This window comes from Rhinichthys klamathensis, unplaced genomic scaffold (assembly GCF_029890125.1).
Source record: "Rhinichthys klamathensis goyatoka isolate OS25496 unplaced genomic scaffold, OSU_Roscu_1.1 h1tg000236l_1, whole genome shotgun sequence".
NCBI lineage: Eukaryota > Metazoa > Chordata > Actinopteri > Cypriniformes > Leuciscidae > Rhinichthys > Rhinichthys klamathensis.
In genome coordinates this window covers 1,366,033-1,386,674 of record NW_026606759.1, presented here as the reverse complement: position 1 = coordinate 1,386,674, position 20,642 = coordinate 1,366,033, and the positions used below count along the sequence as shown (strand labels likewise).

The following is a 20,642-nucleotide window of genomic DNA, read 5'->3' as shown; positions in this document are numbered from 1 at the left end:
GACGCAGTGTCTCGTTCCCTGTTCTCAGGGAACATTGGTTACAGTCATAACCCGAGACGTTCCCTTTCGAAAGGGAACTCGCACTGCGTCGATGACGCTATGGGGAACGATATACCAACGCCACCATGCTGAGGGGAGTGCATCCCAATTATGGCTGTGACAGAAAATGTCAGAAATGTCAGTTCCACTGAAATGCCGAACACTCCCCCTTCGGGTCAGTGACAGTATTCCCTACCCCCACTGCCCAAGCTATAAGCCTCAAAGCCTCTGATACAATGAAGGCTGCTCAATGGCCTGGAACCAACAGCTTCCATGGAAGAGGTTTGTTTAAGAGAATATGGCCAGGAGGTCCGAAAGGAGTCCCGTCCTGTCACTTACTAAGGGAGACATAAAGTTGCCGGCCCAGAAAATTTATTAAAGATAGTTAATTAAAAGTTATTAAAATAGTCCAAGTGACTACAGCTCAACCATAAGTTTATCAAGTGTAGGCTCACTATTGGCCGACGCTGGTCATGTGTGTCATGCGTGAGCCTACATGGTGGCGTACAACACAGAACTACTGCGCTGTTACACTACATGAACTCACTAAGGCCCACGCAGAAGAAAATTAATAGTTGAATAAAGTCGCTTGATAAACTAATGGTAATTTCAACGATGTCTTTAATAACTTTTCTGGGCCGGCAAGTTTCGATCCCTTAAAATATCTTAATTTGTGTTCCGAAAATGAACGGAAGTCTTACGGGGTTGGAACAACATGAGGGTGAGTAATTACAGACAGAATTTTCATTTTTGGGTGAACTATCCCTTTAACCCCACATGCCACCAGGGAGGCTGACCTAGTCTATTTTACTGACCTAGTCATGCCAACAACCTGTCTGTTTCCTAAACAGAGTCTCTAACATTATTTGCCTCACTTGTGGAGGCATCTGATAGGGAGGACTGCAGATAGTGGCAGTAATCGCTCACAGACCGTCATAGATCATAGAGACAGGCATCCTGGAGAGTAGAACTCACTATAGCGCTTTATAACCCTCTGCAAACGAGGGGAGTACTCTACTCGATCCTGGATCTACACAGTGCTTCAAGGCCCTGTGGAGGCTGGGCACTCTAAAGGGACCCTAAATAGGGGAGCGCCTCCAGCTCTAGGGCTGACCTTACAGGGAGGCCTCGTGAGAGTCCTTCAACCTCCCGACCAGACTTAGGGAGCTAAGTATTAATATAGAGCGAACCTCAGATAGAGTCTGGAACACTATGCTCAACCTGATAAGTATTGGGCTAGAGTCAGGGAGGCTCCATGGGAGCCTGCATTGTGATACTTAATGCCTTTTCAATGCTAAGCATCCAACTCGTTGGGGAGCCGCCTTCAAGAAGGCCTACCACTCCAAAGCTCGAAAGGGCGCACTCACTACCAAGCCTGATGCCAGACCTTCAGAAGGGTTCCATATTGAAGGAATAAATCATCATAGGTCCAGCCTCAGGCCTGATGTAAGAAGCACCTGGGCTGAAAGAAGTGGGAGAAAGGAGAGAGGAGAGGCGAGGGAGGCTGTTATTCTGATGCTGAGAGCGCCTGTGCTGGATCAGCTCCCTCAAATCCTTCTTCTTCCTAGAGTTGTGCCTTCTCTACGACCTTCTCCAAGGGGTGAGAGGGGTGCGGGAGGCGACGCTGAACCTCAGGCCCTGATCCTCGAACCGGGATGGGCAGGACCCCCTGGCTGTCTGAGCACGGATTCAGAGCGCAGCGGAATGCTCGATTTAAATGCAGCCGAGCGCGCCTTCGCCTCTTATCCACCACCGTCTCAATGGAGGTGCCGAAAAGTTCAGACAGCGAAACCGGTGCATCGAGAAGAAAGCCCTTTTCTTTCTTCCCGATGTCAGCCAGGTTCAGCCACAGATGTCTTTCCGTGGCCACCATCGCAGCCATCGACCTTCCAATCGAGGCAGCGGTTTGTTTGGTGGCCCGGAGTGCCAGATCTGTGGTGCGGCGCAGCTCGTCCACTGCGTCAGGGGAGAGACACTGCCCCTGGTCCAAATCCTTCAGCAGGTCAGCCTGATACACTTGTAACACAGAGTGTGCACCTAGAGAACATGTCCCATCCTGCACCATCCTGACCTGCCGCCGCATATGCCCTGGAAGGCAAGGCCAGAGCTTTCAGTGCTGATGCCTCTCCAGCGGCGAGATAATTTGCAAACGTCTCGTCGATTGGGGGCATCGACACATAGCATAGTTGGCTCGCTGATGGCTATGGATGCGCTGAGTACGGGTTCTTCCATGCCTTTTTGATCTCAGTGTGTATATCGGGCAGGAATGGAAGGCTCACGGGAGCTGGGGAATTATGTTTGAAGGGGCGTGTCTGCTGTGGGATTCAGTGTAACCGGCCACTGCTGTGATTGGCTGACATGCTTGCATATGAAATAGCTACGTATTACATGTGAAACTCTCTCGAATACTTTTACTACAGCTATTATACGTTTTTACTATTACAGCTATCGAGATTAACGAATCGTGAGTTTTTAAAGTATTTAGATCTATTCCCATCACATAAAATGTTGCCATGATGAGCATTGAGCAAGCAGATGACAGTCTGTTGATTGCAACACAGTTTCTGCACTCTCTCTTATGCTTTCACCAATCCAAACACGATGATGTACATACAGTAAGAGCTTCGTTGTGCAGTGTAACGTGCGTAATTCATTTCATAACCAGTTGTCCAGATAAACTCGCTTTGTGTGGAAAGATTGTTCCATGAATTTGTTCACAATTTAAATAAGATTATTTTCATCCTACTAAAAGAAACGATGTGAAGTTGATATTTTAGTCACTGGCTTGACTTACTGATGCATAATCAGTATTGAATGATTTTGAGAGAAAGATTACCTGTCTGAACTTGAACAATTAGGCTACACATCAGAAATTGTTGCTTGGTAGCTCGATCGATTTATTTCCAGACGTTCATCGAGGCCAGCTCTGTATTGGCCCAAGTTGAGGAAACAGTCGTCGGTGAAATGTTTGAACCATACAAACTTTGGGAAGTTGTGTCGGCGCATTTACAGAGAAAATAAAATTAACCCATTGTTTCTTCAGAGGCTCGGATGAAGGAACTAAAAAATACTTTTGTGTTCATTTGTACATCCGAACACTGATCAACTGCCATGCTTCAGCTCGTTTGCAAGCCATGATATCTCTCGAGGAAAAACTCAAATCGCGCTCGCGCGTTCGTACTTCATAGCTCATTTTCTCATGGGCGAGCCAAATTCTCTGGGCGGGCAAAGCTGAGAAAGGGGAGGCAACCTTTCCTCCGTATGACGTCATACAGAGGAGATTCAAGATCAGCTCCTCTGAGCTTTCATTTTCTCAAAGGTAGAGAGAGATAGCCAAAGCTCGGTTTACACCGATTGAAATTTCTAGCCACTGGGGGACCATATACAGGCTAGGGGAACTCATATTAATGTTAAAAAACCTCAGAAAGTGAAAATTTCATGTCATGGGACCTTTAAGGGAAAACTCTCTCAAGAGCTGATCATGCGTGCTCTTCGCCCAAACAGTAAACGCACAAGTTGTGTGTGTCATCAGGTGTCAAAAACGGATCCACACACTTCTTGAAATGTTTGTCAGCCATAATTTCTTTACATGGAATGTTTTCCAGGTGATCGTGATTCAAACAAGACAGTCCCTGAAGATGAAAAGAGAATGACATATTCTCTAGGCGCCCCTTTTATGCTTCCGAGTCACACTAGTAGTGACGTCATAGACTGTCGCCGGTAAATATGATTGCCCTGATTGGATAAGCGTTTCAGACACCGGTAGACACCGGTTCACTCGGAGGCATTCCCCAAAGCGTCATTGGCGCAGTGCGAGTTCTCTTTCGAAAGGGAACACACGTTACAGATTCTGCCACCACTCTTTCATGAGACCAAAAGAGATTTTCATTTTAAGCAGTGTTATAGATTTTATGCCCAGCGATCCAAGCAGACTAGTAAAATGTCTGTGACACTATGACTTTTCCTGGAATAACCTGCCAGAACACCACATCCTATATCAATAATATGTTTTGCTAACATTATGTAAATGTTACTTTTGAATGTTCTGAAACATAACATTAGACAAATGTCCAACGAAACCATTTAAAAAAACATTCCACGAACAATTTATAAATAAAGTTTTTATGCCAAAATTTAGAGAACACTATTAAAAACCAGATAGCTCTGACCAAACGTTCTATTAATGTTACTGGAAATTCGATTGTTCATAACTTTGAGAGAACCTTCCAGAACGTTCTGAAAATATTTCCTGTTAGCTTGGATAATAAAAATGAAAGATGGCTGAAATGTTTGACAGCTTATGTACCTCATGGGGCCTGTACAAATTGTACAAATACATTTATAGTCGGTATTAGTTATTAATATCGTTGTGGCGAGCAGGACGAGGCCGAGGGCCGTGAGAGAGCGGCGCGAGGCCGGTGGCGTGATTAAGGATGAGCGACACCTCGGTCTCGTATCTCTCACGGAGGAGCGGAGGCATAAAGGAGGAGCGACGACAGTAAAGAGCGAGACCGGTGCGTCTCACAGGTGTCGCTCATCAGTAATCACGCCTCGCGCTGCTCTCTCACGGTCCTCGGCCTCGTCCTGCTCGCCACAACCGTTATTAGTTAAAAATGTATTTAATTGATTTAATTCAATGACACTGTATTTCTACATCTTTTAAATTTCTAGATTAAAATTCAATGATGACATTCTTGTTGATATGTGATATATGTGAAATATATGATTTTGTGCTGTATATTGGTGTCATACACTGCATTAGCTTTAAGATTTTATCAAATAGATGACTACAAATTCTGCATGATTGACTACAGAAACAACTACAGTCACACTAATGATTTGCATTACTTGACAGATGAACTGCTTATTAAAATGAACACATTTACTGAACACTGATGTCTTGTCACAGTGCTTGTCCTCTTTCTTTATGCATAAAGCTGCTGTTACAGTGTAAAGACATTGTTGTGTCGTGTGCTGAACTCACACGCAGACACTAAAGCAGCTCTGATGCTGCATTTCATTCACACACAACCCAAGACTGATGTTGAACTTCCCTCAGACAACTATGCTGCAGATATTTCCTTCAGCGACTGCACATATCACAGATATTATTGATCAAATCTCTGCTGGCCGATGCTGTATTTTCCACATGTGTAGGTGTTTTCTGTGTCAGAAGTGCAGCTCTGTGTGTGTGTGTCTGTGTGCAGCATGTGATGGCGAGCACTGGGGTCCACACTGCCGGAACCGCTGTCAGTGCCAGAACGAGGCGCTGTGTAACCCCATCAGCGGAGCCTGCCTCTGTGCGCCGGGACACCGCGGCTGGCGCTGCGAGGACCTCTGTGAGCGCCACACCTACGGCAACGGCTGCCAGCAGAAGTGCCTCTGCCAGAACAACGCCACATGCCACCACATCACAGGAGAGTGTGTGTGCAGCCCAGGATACACTGGAGCATTGTGAGTTCACCTGCGACAGCCGTCATGTGTTTGTACTCCTGTAGCTCAGACGGATGATTGTGGCGCTAGCAACACCAAGCTCATGGGTTCGAATCTCAGGGAATGCAAGAACTAGGATAAAAGCGTCTGCCGAATGCATGAATGTAAATGTGTTTGGTGTGTGTGTGCAGCTGCGAGGACTTGTGCCCTCCAGGGAAGCATGGGCGGCAGTGCGAGGAGCGCTGCCCCTGTCAGAACGGTGGCGTGTGTCATCATGTGACCGGAGAGTGTTCCTGCCCGGCCGGCTGGATGGTACGCCTGCAACACTCAATATTAATTGACATCTAGAAGTAAAGATAAATATTTGTGATTCATCAGGCCTAGTTTAAGGATGTAAGCGCATGGTCTAAAGCGCAGGGCGCAAGTGCACTTAGAGCGAGTCCGAATCCACTTTTGCTAGTTTAACGACGGGAAAAATGGTCGGCGCACCCAGCACATGGTCTAAAAGGTTTATCCCTATTCTCTTAACCCTTTAAGACCGACGCTCCCATTTGCGTGTCTCTGTTTAAGAGCCGATAGAAACTGAAACCAAATGGCTAGCTCGATAATTCTTTTTGCATACAAAACCAGAGACGTTACACGTTCAGATCAAGCCTCCAAAATGCTCCTGTTGCTCCTACTCCCATTTGCTGTATATGCTACTCTACTGCGTTCTACTTTCGTTATTGTCTCTTTTTGTCATTGCTTCATCATTTTGACTCCACAACGCACTGTTTATAAAAATTAGTGTATCTTACAAATTAATTTATGTAAACAGTTCAAATCAATTGTGTGTTGTTTTAAAGTGTTTTATATACAGTAAGTTTTTTACATTGACAAGTTTGAGGTTGACATTTGTGATATTTCTGTATTTAATAAAATATGTAGAAAAAAAACTAAATAACTAAAATAAATTTAAATTTTTTAGTTTTTAGTTTATTGCACTTTTGAGCTATGTATCTAGTTAATATTGATTTATAACATACATAGCCTTCAAATCGGGGGTGTAAGGATTGTTTTGATGTATGGCATATGAAAATGCTCAAAAGATTGACAGCAAAGCATGTAAAAATACTAAGATATACTCTGGTGGAATTGTTCTATGGCAGATCATAAAGGGTTAATGAGTAATGGGTGTGTTTTGGGCGTAACTTGCAATAAACCAATCAGAGACTCATCTCTCATTCCCTTTAAAAGCCAGTTGCGCTCGCGCCATGGCGGATTCACTATTTACACGGCGGAGTTTGCAAGCGGAAAAACTGAACGCTTCTCTAGCGAGGAAACGGATCCGCTTGTGTGTTGTGTGCGAGGTTAAAGCTGTGTGTGTGTGTGTGAGGTTAAAGCGCGCAAGCAGACCATCTACGGGACAAAGTGTACTATAGGCGCACATTACTAACGCGCTCTTTAAATAACAAAAAAAAACTGCGCCATTGACTTTAGACCAGGTTTCAGTTGGTCAACGGCTCAGTCTATTTCAGTTCCTCAAACGCTCCACCAATGCGCCCGAACACACACCTGGTTCTCAGACCAGCAGCCCATGGGCCACAGATGGACGCAAATGCATTCGCTATTTAAACAACGTGGCGCAGGACGTGAAAATGATAATTGCGTCGGGCTGAAACTAGCAAAAAACACTAAAATCGCAAATCGGATTGCACCCGATGTATGATAGGGCCCATTATGTTTGGACTTTGACAGAATTATTAGATTATTCATTCGATTAAATTATGTTCTCTGTTTTAGTGTCATTTGAAAATTTGTTTGAAAGTTTCCTGCCTACTGTAATTGTTGCACACTGTTTGTCTCGGCACTGTGTTGGCAGTGATGTGTTGATGTCGTTTCAGGGAGCAGTGTGTGGACAGCCGTGTCCGGCGGGACGCTTCGGGAAGAACTGCTCGCAGGAGTGTCAGTGTCATAACGGGGGAAGCTGTGCTCCGTCCACGGGACAGTGTGTGTGTAGCGCGGGATACACAGGAGAGAGGTCAGTACCTGCACCGCAACATCAAGCTTTACCGCTGGAGAGGAGAGCAACACAATGCTGGGAACTTACATGCTCCTGAAAAGAGCCAACAGACCTTAAATGATAGAATTTCACATGGATGAAAACGAGGCTGCGAGGGAGAAACTTACAGCCTGTACAATGACACTTTGCATCACATGCAATTTTCAAAACTCACAACTCACAACAAAAGTTTTGCTAAACAAATGCCATTTTGTCAAACACCAGTACAATCCACTGAACACACTATAATCCTGCTGCCCCTTACAGCCTCGGTTCACTCCTGACTAAAGTCTGTGTGACTTTTGCACTATATTCAGTCCTTCTGAAGTCTCGTGATAGAGAGTGTGAGGAACAGAGCCAAGCTGAGAAATGTCTTCAGAGATGGGTTAGCGTTGGCACTGCTGTAGACTCAGCATATCAGGTTATGAGGAAACTCGAGGTGAAACTGCAGGATCTGATGCTGGCACACGTCCAGGGCATGTGCCGATCGGAGGAGTTTCAGTCCCAGGGCTCTGGAAAACATCATGTCTGGTTGTAGAGCAGCAGCATTGACCTCTCACATGACCAAGACCATGGAGAAGCTAGTTTGCTGAGCCATGGTTTGGACTGTTTCTACACAAAAACGCAAAGCTCATTGACTCATGCTTTATTGGACTCAAATGCTGGTTATTCTGAGATGCATCATATAGACCTGAGGTCTTAGCCCTGCTTCTGTGGACACACTGTCCTGCAGAGTTCAGCTCCAACGCTCATCAAACGGCCAGCTTAGCCACGCAGGTGTGCTGAAGCAGGAGGGAGAACAGGACAGGACAGGGAGGCCCAGGCCTGAAGACCTCGGGTGATCGAACCGTCCCTGGAGCCGCTCAGCACTGCACTCTATGGGGGGTTTCTTTATTCGCTGGAGAGGCTTCAGGATCCGTTCAGAAACCCTTGGTATGGATCAGGGTTTCCTCAAACTGTGGGGTGTGAGAGAGGAGGCGCAGAGTAGGGCTTTATATCCCGGTGACAGGTGTCAATCAATAGAAGTTATGCTATCAGGTTTATATCACGGTGTGCACATGTATCCATGCAGTGCAGGACTGCTTGAAGTTATTGACAAGTTCGAGCGATATTGTGCTTGAATGGTCAATGCAGTTTTGGTGAGTATTCACGTAAACCCAGTCGATTGAGAGAAACTGTGTGTCAGTATGTTGGATCTGTGCAGGATCTCCTTAAAGGGACAGCAGCTAATAAACCTGCTGTCTGTCAATAATGATAAACAACACAACACTGAATAACATTGGTAGCATATTCATACCATGCAGACTGCTGCTTTTTATTTTATATTTGAGGACTTTATACAATTTCTGAAGTATTTATTATTTGAATTGATCTCCCTGAAAAAATGTAACATTGTTTTATTTGTGTTTTTGTTCTATTGTGTTTATTAGTCCTATTGGTTGTAAATTGCTTCTTACTTTATTACAGATTGTTTCCTTGTGTAACACATATTCTGTTATTTTTGTCTTAGTTTCACTTCCATGGACTTTAGTTGGTTTCTGTTCAGTATCTTTTGTTCTAGTTCCCGCCAGTCTTTAGTTTCTAGGGTAACTGATATGATTAATCAGCTGTTTGTCGTAAATTAACCTCGTCTGCCTGAGTATTTAGTTCCTGTGTTTTCAGTTGTGTTTGTCGTTAACGCATGGTCTGGTTTGGTTATGGTTATCTTTCTTTTAATAAAGTTTTCGTGAAACCTTGTTTACTTCAATAGTTGCTTGGGAAAATGTTATATTTATATGTTTTCTGTGATATGAAAATTCCGGGGTGTATTTTACTGATCAGGTGCTGTGATGATGCATGAAGATGATGCACGAGTACAGTAGAACTGTCAGGCGCAGTGAGGAACATCACACATGATGCAGTGAGAGAGAGAGTGTCAGAACAGCAGTCAGTCATGCGCATGTGAAGCAGCTTCTGCTGGCGTCCAGTGCAGCTGTAATTACAGTACGAGTGAGCGGGCAGCATGTATTTAAACGGCAGAAATAGAAACGCAAGTGAATTTTTATGACTTAATAAGAGCTTTGGCTTCACCAGATGTCACTGTTACCTCCGGTTTACCCTGATTTCACCACACCCTACCGGCTGCAGAATAATCTCTTAACAGCCACAGGGAGGAGCCCACCAGTGTGAGTGTGTGTGTGTGTGTGTGTGTGTGTGTTTAACTAAGTGGTTAAGAGTCAGAGAGTGCGAGTCTCAGTATGAAGAAGGTTATCTGTGGGATGCTGAACAGAAAGACAGTCTGGCTGTTTTCAGATGGTCAGAATGGTGGAGATAAGCGTGTCCTCATCCCTCTTCACTAGATTCTGCTCTATAGGGACTGATAGAAGCTTAATTACGAGCAAAGACCACGTGATAAAGACAAACAACACAAGACAGCTGTTACATTATTTGCATAGTTTTTATATAGTTGTATAGTTTTTAACTTCTTTAATCACATTTGTAAAGTGAAAGTAGAATGCAGCTGCAAGTGAGTTGCATTTCTACAAGAATAGATCAATAGAAATGTTTGGTAACACTTTATAATAAGTATAGTGTGATACTTACAAATCATTTGCAAACTATTATTTTATGGTAATTAATAAATTATAAACTGTAGTTAATACATGAATAGACTATATACAAATAGTGAGTTTTTTCTGTGTCACTGTAGTTAAAGTGTTATTGTTTAATGAGCTCATATGTAAAGAGTCAAATAATACTTTGTTAACAACTTATTGTAGAACTGTAAATAGTTCTTACATTAGATTAGATGACGGAAAATGGGAAAATGACATTAAGTGCTTAAACCAATCTTTATTGCATTATTATTAAGAGTTCATTAAAATGTTTACAAAAACATTAAACACACACACACACACACACACACACTGGGTTTCCATGCTCTACAGGGACTTTTGGTGTTTTATTCAGTGTAAACTGTATATTTTTCTCTAAACCCACCCCTAATTTTTTACTGATGTATTTTAACTTGATCTTATGAGTATTTTTATGCAATTCATATTGACAGCATTATTTATTGAATTATTTTAGGTGATTATGTTTTGCTTTAGGGATAGGCTTAATGTATAAGTAAAATTTTTAAATAAACTCTTAATAATAATGCAATTAATGTCTAATAAAGGTTGGTTTAAAGCACTTAATTAATGTAATTTTCCGTGATCTATTTGCAGTTAATAAGTTGTTAACAAAGTATCATTTAACCCTTTACAAATGAGCTCATTAAACAGTAACACTTTGTTAATTATGGTGACAATGAAAGAAGAACTCGCTATTTGTATATATAGTCTATTCATGTATTAACTACAGTTTATAATTTATTAATTAACTATTTGCAAATGGTTCGTAAATACTTTATTACTCTATACTTAGTTATTATAAAGTGTTACCAAATGTTCTTTTGCATTTGTTGATTCCTTAGCTTTTTTCAAGAAGTCTTTTCAAACCTTTACAAACTGTTCACACATTGGCTATAAAAATGCAATTTATACATAAAAAATTCGTACATATAGTACCTAACATGTGACCTTCAGAGACAAACAGAAGAAATGTTCTTGTGCGGTGTGCTATGATATTTGCTTGCTATAAGGCCATTATTCGATAGCCATATTTATCACTGATCTTCAACTTTTTCAACATTCACCCAAAAATCTTCTTGTACAGAGTTGTTGCATGATTTGTCAGTCTGTCAGAGTTCAGCGTCGAGCTGCTGTGACTGAAGTGTGTGTGTGTGTGTGTGTGTGTGTTGGCAGGTGTCAGGACCAGTGCCCAGTCGGCACGTATGGCGTGGGCTGCGGTGAGACGTGTGTGTGTGTGAACGGTGCGCAGTGCTATCACGTGAGCGGAGCCTGTGTGTGTGAGCAGGGATACACCGGTGAGAGCTGTGAGGAGCGAGTCTGTGCCGACGGCCTCTACGGCCTCAGGTGTGACAGGAAGTGCCCCTGTCACGCCAATAACACACGCAGGTGAGACACACACACCCTGTCACGCCAATAACACACGCAGGTGAGACACACACACCCTGTCACGCCAATAACACACGCAGGTGAGACACACACACCCTGTCATGCCAATAACACACGCAGGTGAGACACACACACCCTGTCACGCCAATAACACACGCAGGTGAGACACACAAACCCTGTCACACCAATAACACACACAGGTGAGACACACCCTGTCACACCACAATAACACACGCCGGTGAGACACACACACCCTGTCACGCCAATAACACACACAGGTGAGACACACACCCTGTCACGCCAATACCACACGCAGGTGAGACACACACACCCTGTCACGCCAATAACACACGCAGGTGAGACACACACACACCCTGTCACGCCAATAACACACGCCGGTGAGACACACACACCCTGTCACGCCAATAACACACACAGGTGAGACACACACCCTGTCACGCCAATAACACACGCAGGTGAGACACACACACCCTGTCACGCCAATAACACACGCAGGTGAGACACACACACCCTGTCACGCCAATAACACACGCAGGTGAGACACACACACACCCTGTCACGCCAATAACACACGCAGGTGAGACACACACACCCTGTCACACCAATTACACACACAGGTGAGACACACCCTGTCACGCCACAATAACACACGCCGGTGAGACACACACACCCTGTCACGCCAATAACACACACAGGTGAGACACACACCCTGTCACGCCAATAACACACGCAGGTGAGACACACACTGTCACGATCCACACCAGGAAACACAGGAGAAGATCCAATTGCAGAAAGTATGTTTAATTAGGGAAATCCGTTACTCAAAATCCAGTCCAGGCAATAGTCGATATCATAATCCATCCAAAACAAGAACATAAACAGGAACACAGAAGTGGCGTGATAAATACAAGGACTCCGTGACACATACTAAAACAGACAGGGTATATATACACAGGGAAATGACAATGCTAATGGGGAACAGGCTGAGTGCAATGATCAATGATAAGAGACAGCTGAGTGCAATGAAAAGACAAGGATCATGGGGGATGTAGTTCAAGAGTGGGATGGACACCGTGGGGAAGGAGGACATCTAGTGGTGACCCAAGGAACATAAACCAGACACTGTGACATAACCCCCCCTCTACGGAGCGGCTACAGACGTGACAGACAGACAAGTGTCCAGCCGGGAGGTGGACTGGTGGAGGATCAGGGGGAGGGATGGGGGGCCAGGTCAATGGAGGGAAACGGGGACAGGGAGTGACAGTTCATCTGGCGGCCAGGGCGGAGACTTTCCCTCGGGCGGCCAGGGCGGAGACTTTCCCTCGGGCGGCCAGGGCGGTGAAGATCCTTCAGGCGGCCAGGGTGGAAACGACAGTCCATCTGGCGGCCAGGGCGAATCAGGCAGTGCAGGCGGCCGGGACGGGACAGGTCCTTTGGACGACCAGGGCGAAGACGACCACTCTGGCGGCCACGGCGGAGACGACCACTCTGGCGGCCACGGCGGAGAGGACCCCTCGGGCGGCCACGGCGGCGAAGACCCCTCGGGCGGCCAGGGAGGCGAAGACCCCTCGGGCGGCCAAGGCGGTAGCTCAGGCGCATGAACAGCAGACGCCGGCTCAGGTACAGCAGACGCCGGCTCAGGAACAGCAGACACCAGCTCAGGAACAGCAGACACCGGCTCAGGAACAGCAGACACCGGCTCAGGAACAGCCACAAGAACTCTAACAGTCACAAGAACAGACACAAACACAGAAACAAACACTGGCTCTGGCGCTGGAACGGGCACTGGCTTTGGCTCCAGCTCTGGAACGGGCACTGGCTCTGCCTCCGGCTCTGGAACAGCAGACACTGGCTCCGGCCCTGGAGCAGACACTGGCTCCGGCCCTGGAGCAGACACTGGCTCCGGCCCTGGAGCAGACACTGGCTCCGGCTCAGGAACAGACACTGGCCCCGGCTCAGGAACAGGCACTGACCCTGGAACGGCAGACCCTGGCATGTCCAGGATCCGAGCCAGACGCTCCAAATAATCCATCATAGCCCTGGCGGCCACACGAATGGGCATCTCCTGATCTGTCTCTGGCTGGGCAGACGTGACGTGAACAGTCTCTGGCTGGGCAGACGTGGGGTGAACAGTCTCTGGCTGGGCAGACGTGACGTGAACAGTCTCTGGCTGGGCAGACGTGCGTCTCTTACCCCCTCTCCGTCTGCGACGGTGAGACGGTGGCTCCAATTCGTCCCTCACCCTCTCAGAGTCAAAGGGGGGCCATGGTGGAGAGTGGTGTTGGACTCCCTCTCGACCACCAACTCCTCTGCGACCTCCCCGGGTCCCACGAAAAATGACTAGACGGGTTCCCTCAAACATATCTCTCCTCTCCCGCTCAGTGGCTGGGGAGGAGAAGTTGGAACACATACCGCTGGATCTGATCTGAGTCCTTCTGTCACGATCCACACCAGGAAACACAGGAGAAGATCCAATTGCAGAAAGTATGTTTAATTAGGGAAATCCGTTACTCAAAATCCAGTCCAGGCAATAGTGGATATCATAATAATCATCATAATCCATCCAAAACAAGAACATAAACAGGAACACAGAAGTGGCGTGATAAATACAAGGACTCCGTGACACATACTAAAACAGACAGGGTATATATACACAGGGAAATGACAATGCTAATGGGGAACAGGCTGAGTGCAATGATCAATGATAAGAGACAGCTGAGTGCAATGATCAATGATAAGAGACAGCTGAGTGCAATGAAAAGACAAGGATCATGGGGGATGTAGTTCAAGAGTGTGATGGACACCGTGGGGAAGGAGGACATCTAGTGGTGACCCAAGGAACGTAAACCAGACACTGTGACACACACACCCTGTCACGCCAATAACACACGCAGGTGAGACACACACACCCTGTCACGCCAATAACACACGCAGGTGAGACACACACCCTGTCACGCCAATTACACACGCAGGTGAGACACACACACCCTGTCACGCCAATAACACACGTAGGTGAGACACACACACCCTGTCACGCCAATAACACACACAGGTGAGACACACACCCTGTCACGCCAATTACACACGCAGGTGAGACACACACACCCTGTCACGCCAATAACACACGCAGGTGAGACACACACCCTGTCACGCCAATTACACACGCAGGTGAGACACACACACCCTGTCACGCCAATAACACACGTAGGTGAGACACACACACCCTGTCACGCCAATAACACACACAGGTGAGACACACACCCTGTCACGCCAATAACACACGTAGGTGAGACACACACACCCTGTCACGCCAATAACACACACAGGTGAGACACACACCCTGTCACGCCAATAACACACGCAGGTGAGACACACACCCTGTCACGCCAATAACACACACAGGTGAGACACACACACCCTGTCACGCCAATAACACACGCAGGTGAGACACACACCCTGTCACGCCAATTACACACGCAGGTGAGACACACACACCCTGTCACACCAATAACACACGCAGGTGAGACACACACCCTGTCACGCCAATTACACACGCAGGTGAGACACACACACCCTGTCACGCCAATAACACACGCAGGTGAGACACACACACCCTGTCACGCCAATTACACACGCAGGTGAGACACACACACACCCTGTCATGCCAATAACACACGCAGGTGAGACACACACCCTGTCACGCCAATAACACACGCAGGTAAGACACACACCCTGTCACGCCAATTACACACACAGGTGAGACACACACACCCTGTCACGCCAATAACACACGCAGGTGAGACACACACCCTGTCACGCCAATTACACACGCAGGTGAGACACACACACCCTGTCACACCAATAACACACACAGGTGAGACACACACCCTGTCACGCCAATAACACACGCAGGTGAGACACACACACCCTGTCACACCAATAACACACACAGGTGAGACACACACCCTGTCACGCCAATAACACACGCAGGTGAGACACACACACCCTGTCACACCAATAACACACACAGGTGAGACACACACCCTGTCACGCCAATAACACACGCAGGTGAGACATTTTTGTTCGTTTTTACTCTTTTCAGTTTGATCTTGTAAATATCTTGTGAACATTTGATTCTTGAACAGGTTGAACCCAAATGTGAACACCCTTAAAAAGCAACTAAAACTAGTCCTGGTTTCAGCAGCAGAGCAAAGTGAGAAATTTCATATGAAATAGTTCAAACTGCAATTGCAGTATATGACTTAAAATGCACAATATAATTTTTTGACTTAATCTTCCAGCCCTATGATGTAAATAAACCATTTTAAAATAAAAATATTCTAAATTAAACACTTACTAAAAAATCAGGGTCATGTGACCATTAACCAAGATCAGTGAGCATGTCAATGTGCCGATGGTTCGCACTGTAAAACCCAACAAGTTCAAGTAGATCGTTTATTTTGATGACATTGATTACCTCTATTTAATTAATTTGATAAAAAAACAATAGTTATGAGTTCTCTGAATTTATTTTAATCGAGTCCACTAAAACAAGGATATTTCTTAATTTTAAATGAACTCAGAGTGCATGCTAGCTCACAATATCACACACAAAGTCAAATCCAATAAGTTAAGATAACTCATAACATTTGAGGACACCGGTTACCTTTATTCATTTAATTGTAGAAACCAATAGTTATGAGTACTCTGAAATTATATCAGTTGAGTTCACTAAAAGAAGTGAACTTCTTTTCACTTTGCAGTCAAGAAATTAAGTGATTAATTAAGTGATGATTGAGCATTAGTGATGAACACCTGCTGTTAACAAGCAGAATCACTCAAGGAAAGATGAACAACAAGAACAGAAAAAACAACAAACGTGTTTTATAAACACACTTACAGCAGCCAGAAAAGAAACTGGTGTTATAAAGTGAAGGTCAATAGCCCAACTAAAGCAAACACTGATCTCCATCATGGTAACTTCAAATAACGCAATAAATCATCAACATCCAAACCTCTGTTCATTCTCATAAAGACCATCTATAGACGTCTGACAGAAATAAAGTCAGTCTGGTTAGTAATAGGGCTGTAGTCAACCAAAGAAATCCTTAGTCGACCAAAGTCTTGTCCTGCACAACGATTAGTCGACAAAAAAAAAAGAAAAAAAAGACGCAATGTTTTGATTGAACATTTTTTAACAATTGTCATAGAGCATTTATAAAACAACAACGAAAAAACATCAAAAATACATACAACTATAATAATAATACAATTCTTTAAAAAAATTAAGTGATTTTTTTTTAACTGCAAAAAGAGAGGAGCACTGTCCTAGGTCTATAGTAACATTCACAATCGCGCACCTGACCACACCACACGCTACAAAAAATATAACTGCTATCTGCCACAATGAAAAATCCTAACAAAAGCTCTCGTTTATACAGGCTGTATATTCTTTATTTTCAAAGCTATGGGTTAACTTTTGTCCAGCCGATCTAGGAGTTTTAAAACAAACACACACAAAAAACCAAAGAGCCTAAAAAACAATCCTAATAATAATAGGCTGTATTTTAGGACCGCATATAGGTTTATTTTCGTTTTGTTACATTATTTAGGCTATTTTCAAACGCGTCAAGTGTACAAATAAAAGCAAAAACCTATCAAGAAAACACAATCTATTGAGTCAGCATGATAAAGCCATTAAAGGGACTGCTCACGTCTTTTGCGCGCTCAAGTTCGATTTCAAATGTAGGCGCGCCGTGTGCGCGCTCATGATGGAAGCAGCGCGGTCGCGGTGCGACGCGCTTTTTTTTTTTCCAAGTGCGTCCACGCCGCATCGAGGAAGGAGCAACCTCACCAGCAGGAGGGATCTCAAGCACAATAGAAAGAAAGAAACGCTGATGTAGAGGTCAGTAAGCTGGGCTGAGTTGAGTGGGGGACGGAGGGGGGTGACTCTGGGACGCCAGAGTCACTGTCGAGCCCTCTTGAGGTGTCGTGGGCTAGTCGACGAAACACTGAGGACGGAAGGTGCCCACTTGAAGACCCTAGAGATGTCCCCTACTCGGCTCAATCCAGACGGTTGTCATGCTGATCCGCTGGGGAGACCTCACTGTGTGTGATCCCCGGAGCCAGCATCGCAGCCGTTGTGTGTGCTGACGCGCCAGGAAATATACTTCAGCCATTAACACCAGACAGAAGGATATTCACATATGGAAGGAAGTATAAATGAATGGAGATGCATAGGTTACTGTAAAGTAACCTATTTACTTAGTTGATGCTTATCTTGGCGAAAGCCGAGTGCAAATCAGCATAAAGTTTTAACATCTACTCTCGTGTAATGGAAATCATTCTAATTCTGCTTGTTAACAGCAGGTGTTCATCACTAATGCTCAATCAGCATAATTATTATCAAATTATCATGCTGGGAACTAGACATTTTCTATAATTCATTCAGTTTGAGTTCTGTTTCAGTCATTGTGTCCACATAACTTTCGGTAAAATTTGGGGGCAATTACCTCATTTTTATTTAGTACATATAACTGTTAGGTTTTACAGTGCATTATTTGACGTCTACCCAGTTGGTAACACTTTACTTGAAGGGGTGTGCATAAGACTGACACATTGTTTTTGACATTGGCTGTCATAAGGCCATTATAACTGTGTCATGAATATTTTTCTTGACCTCGACTACAGTGGTACAAATTGAATTTGTCATCAAAATGTTATAATGGCCTCATGACAGCCAATGTCAAAACCAACCACCCGACAGTTTAATGTAATGTTAACCCATAAAGCTAAGTGGTTTCTAAAGTTTGATAATTAGTCTGCTATGTCATGTTTATGACATATTTATGACAAGTTGTGTTGTCTTAGTAATGTCAAGTTATCATGACAAAGACACTGCAGGTTATGATGTGTTGGTTTATGTCAAGTTGTCATTACCAAGACATCTCAAACAATGTCGTATTTGCATTAAAAATGTCATAATTGAGTGAATGACACTTAATGACAGTTGTCATAAACATGCATAAAACCTTCATATTCATGACATGTGTCATGTCATGATCATGAAGGTGTCATGTCAGTCTTATGGACACCCCTTCAAGTAAAGTGTTACCAAACAGTTTTTAGAATCATTGCACTAGGATAAGTTCACAGACCCAAATCTACAGTTTGATGGCCTGTAGGGGTATATGTGCTTCAGACTCCAGTCGATGGTCACTGAATGTGTCGTCTCTCTCAGCTGTCACCCCATGTCGGGTGAGTGTTCGTGCCGGTCAGGGTGGTCGGGGTTGTACTGTAACGAAACGTGCGCTCCTGGTTTCTTTGGGGAGGCGTGTCAGGAGGTCTGTCACTGTCAGAACGGAGCGGACTGCCACAGCGTGAGTGGAGAATGTGTCTGCGCACCGGGATATAAGGTACTTCATCTTATCTTAAACAGACTGAGTGTGTGTGTGCTGGAACCGGTCACTGATGTGTGGTCATGATTACAGGGCTCAGATTGCTCCTCGGTCTGCCCCGCGGGCACATACGGCATCAACTGCTCCTCTCTCTGCTCTTGTAAGAACGCAGCCGTCTGCTCTCCCATCGATGGATCCTGTTCCTGTCAAGCAGGTGATTCTCTTCAACTCACTGTCCTGCAGAGTTAAACTCCAACCCTGATCAACTTTCTAGTTATCCTGAAGATCAGTAAGCTTGTTCAGTTGTCTTTGGTGTGCAGTTGCTTATCTACACTGACATGGTGTGTTTCCATGAGGCCCCAGGAATGCAGGTGTATTTGATTCAGCATCTTCAAGCAACAAAATGGTTTGAATTTCAGGGCTGAGAAAAAATATTAAATGTTACATTGCAGATAAATACTAAACCATAATAATGAGCCTTTACAATATACATTAAACACTCAAGTGAACACAACGCTTGCGGGAGAGCACTGGAAAAAGTAATGATTATGAATGTGTCGAAAAAACACCACAGAGACTGTATGAACATTTTAATAATTCATTAATAGACCAGCGATGAGGAATGCATTAGAGAGAAACGCATTTGATAAACATGTCATGCAGTAAACGTGGTATTAATTGAGCTTCACTCCACATGAACACTAGGATATGTGCCTACTGCCTAATAATAGAGCGGCCATGTAAAGTGGTTAACGTTAGGCTTATTAGGCTAAGCTATGTTTGAGGTCGATGAATGACAGGCGAATGTTTGGTTTTTCTGCCCGACATACTGTAATAATTAGATTGTTAGATCTTACCAGGCTTTTTTACAGTAAGATACTGTCAAATTTACTGTTAATTGTACAGGTCTTAACTGTAATCTACAGTATGTTACTGTAAAGTTACCGTGCACTAAATTAAAACTTGAGTTAACTAATTTAATTTGCAGAAACCAACTGCCTTAAGTTGACCAACTGCAGTTTAATTTTATTAACTAGTATTTATGGTCATGAAACCCATACTGATTATTTCTTCACAAGACCTTTGAAAATTGTATCACGTAGCCTAGAATATTTGCTTCAAAACTATGTGAAAATCATCCTGCGTACTCATTCAGATAAAACAATATATTGATTTAAAATTTCTAAGACATGTTTTGTGTAAGAAAGCTTTATGTGAGGAGGCCGTGAATCATCATGAATATTGATGTGTTTCACACCTGAGAAAGACAAAGACACTCCCATAATGGCCCTATCAGGTGCTATCAGGCCCTATCATTATGAGGAACCTTGCAACCTTTACAACAAAGGACAAAAAACTTGACTTTGACTGTGACTTGAATAGTCACATAACTTTGTGCCATTCCTGAAACATAGTACATACCTGTCATTTCCAAGGTGTATGATTTTTCATTTTACCATGTTCATGTACAGAGACTCATGTGTTTAAGTCAGCAGGACTAATCAGTGGCATCTGGTCCCTATAAAAAAAAAAAATCCCGAAACAACTGTGAACATGCTGATATCAATATAAACTATAGGCTGCACGATTTTGGGAATACATTTTAGATTTTTCTGGTTAAAATTGCGATTTAAAATGTACAAAATACACACACATATATATATATATATATATATATAATGAACACCAGGTTTGTTGTGCCTTGTAGGC

General features: G+C 44.3%; 1 protein-coding gene across 2 annotated transcripts in view; it reads left to right on the top strand.

Moving 5' to 3' along the window:
* The window catches only part of megf10 (multiple EGF-like-domains 10), a 98,780-nt gene that overhangs the window by 53,229 nt on the left and 24,909 nt on the right, over nucleotides 1-20,642 (top strand). For both annotated transcript variants that reach the window (XM_056265569.1, XM_056265570.1), the window contains 6 exons: nucleotides 5,247-5,493; nucleotides 5,664-5,784; nucleotides 7,356-7,492; nucleotides 11,302-11,514; nucleotides 18,776-18,950; nucleotides 19,026-19,146. In XM_056265569.1, the coding sequence (XP_056121544.1) occupies nucleotides 5,247-5,493; nucleotides 5,664-5,784; nucleotides 7,356-7,492; nucleotides 11,302-11,514; nucleotides 18,776-18,950; nucleotides 19,026-19,146 (1,014 nt within the window). The remainder of the gene's footprint in view (nucleotides 1-5,246; nucleotides 5,494-5,663; nucleotides 5,785-7,355; nucleotides 7,493-11,301; nucleotides 11,515-18,775; nucleotides 18,951-19,025; nucleotides 19,147-20,642) is intronic.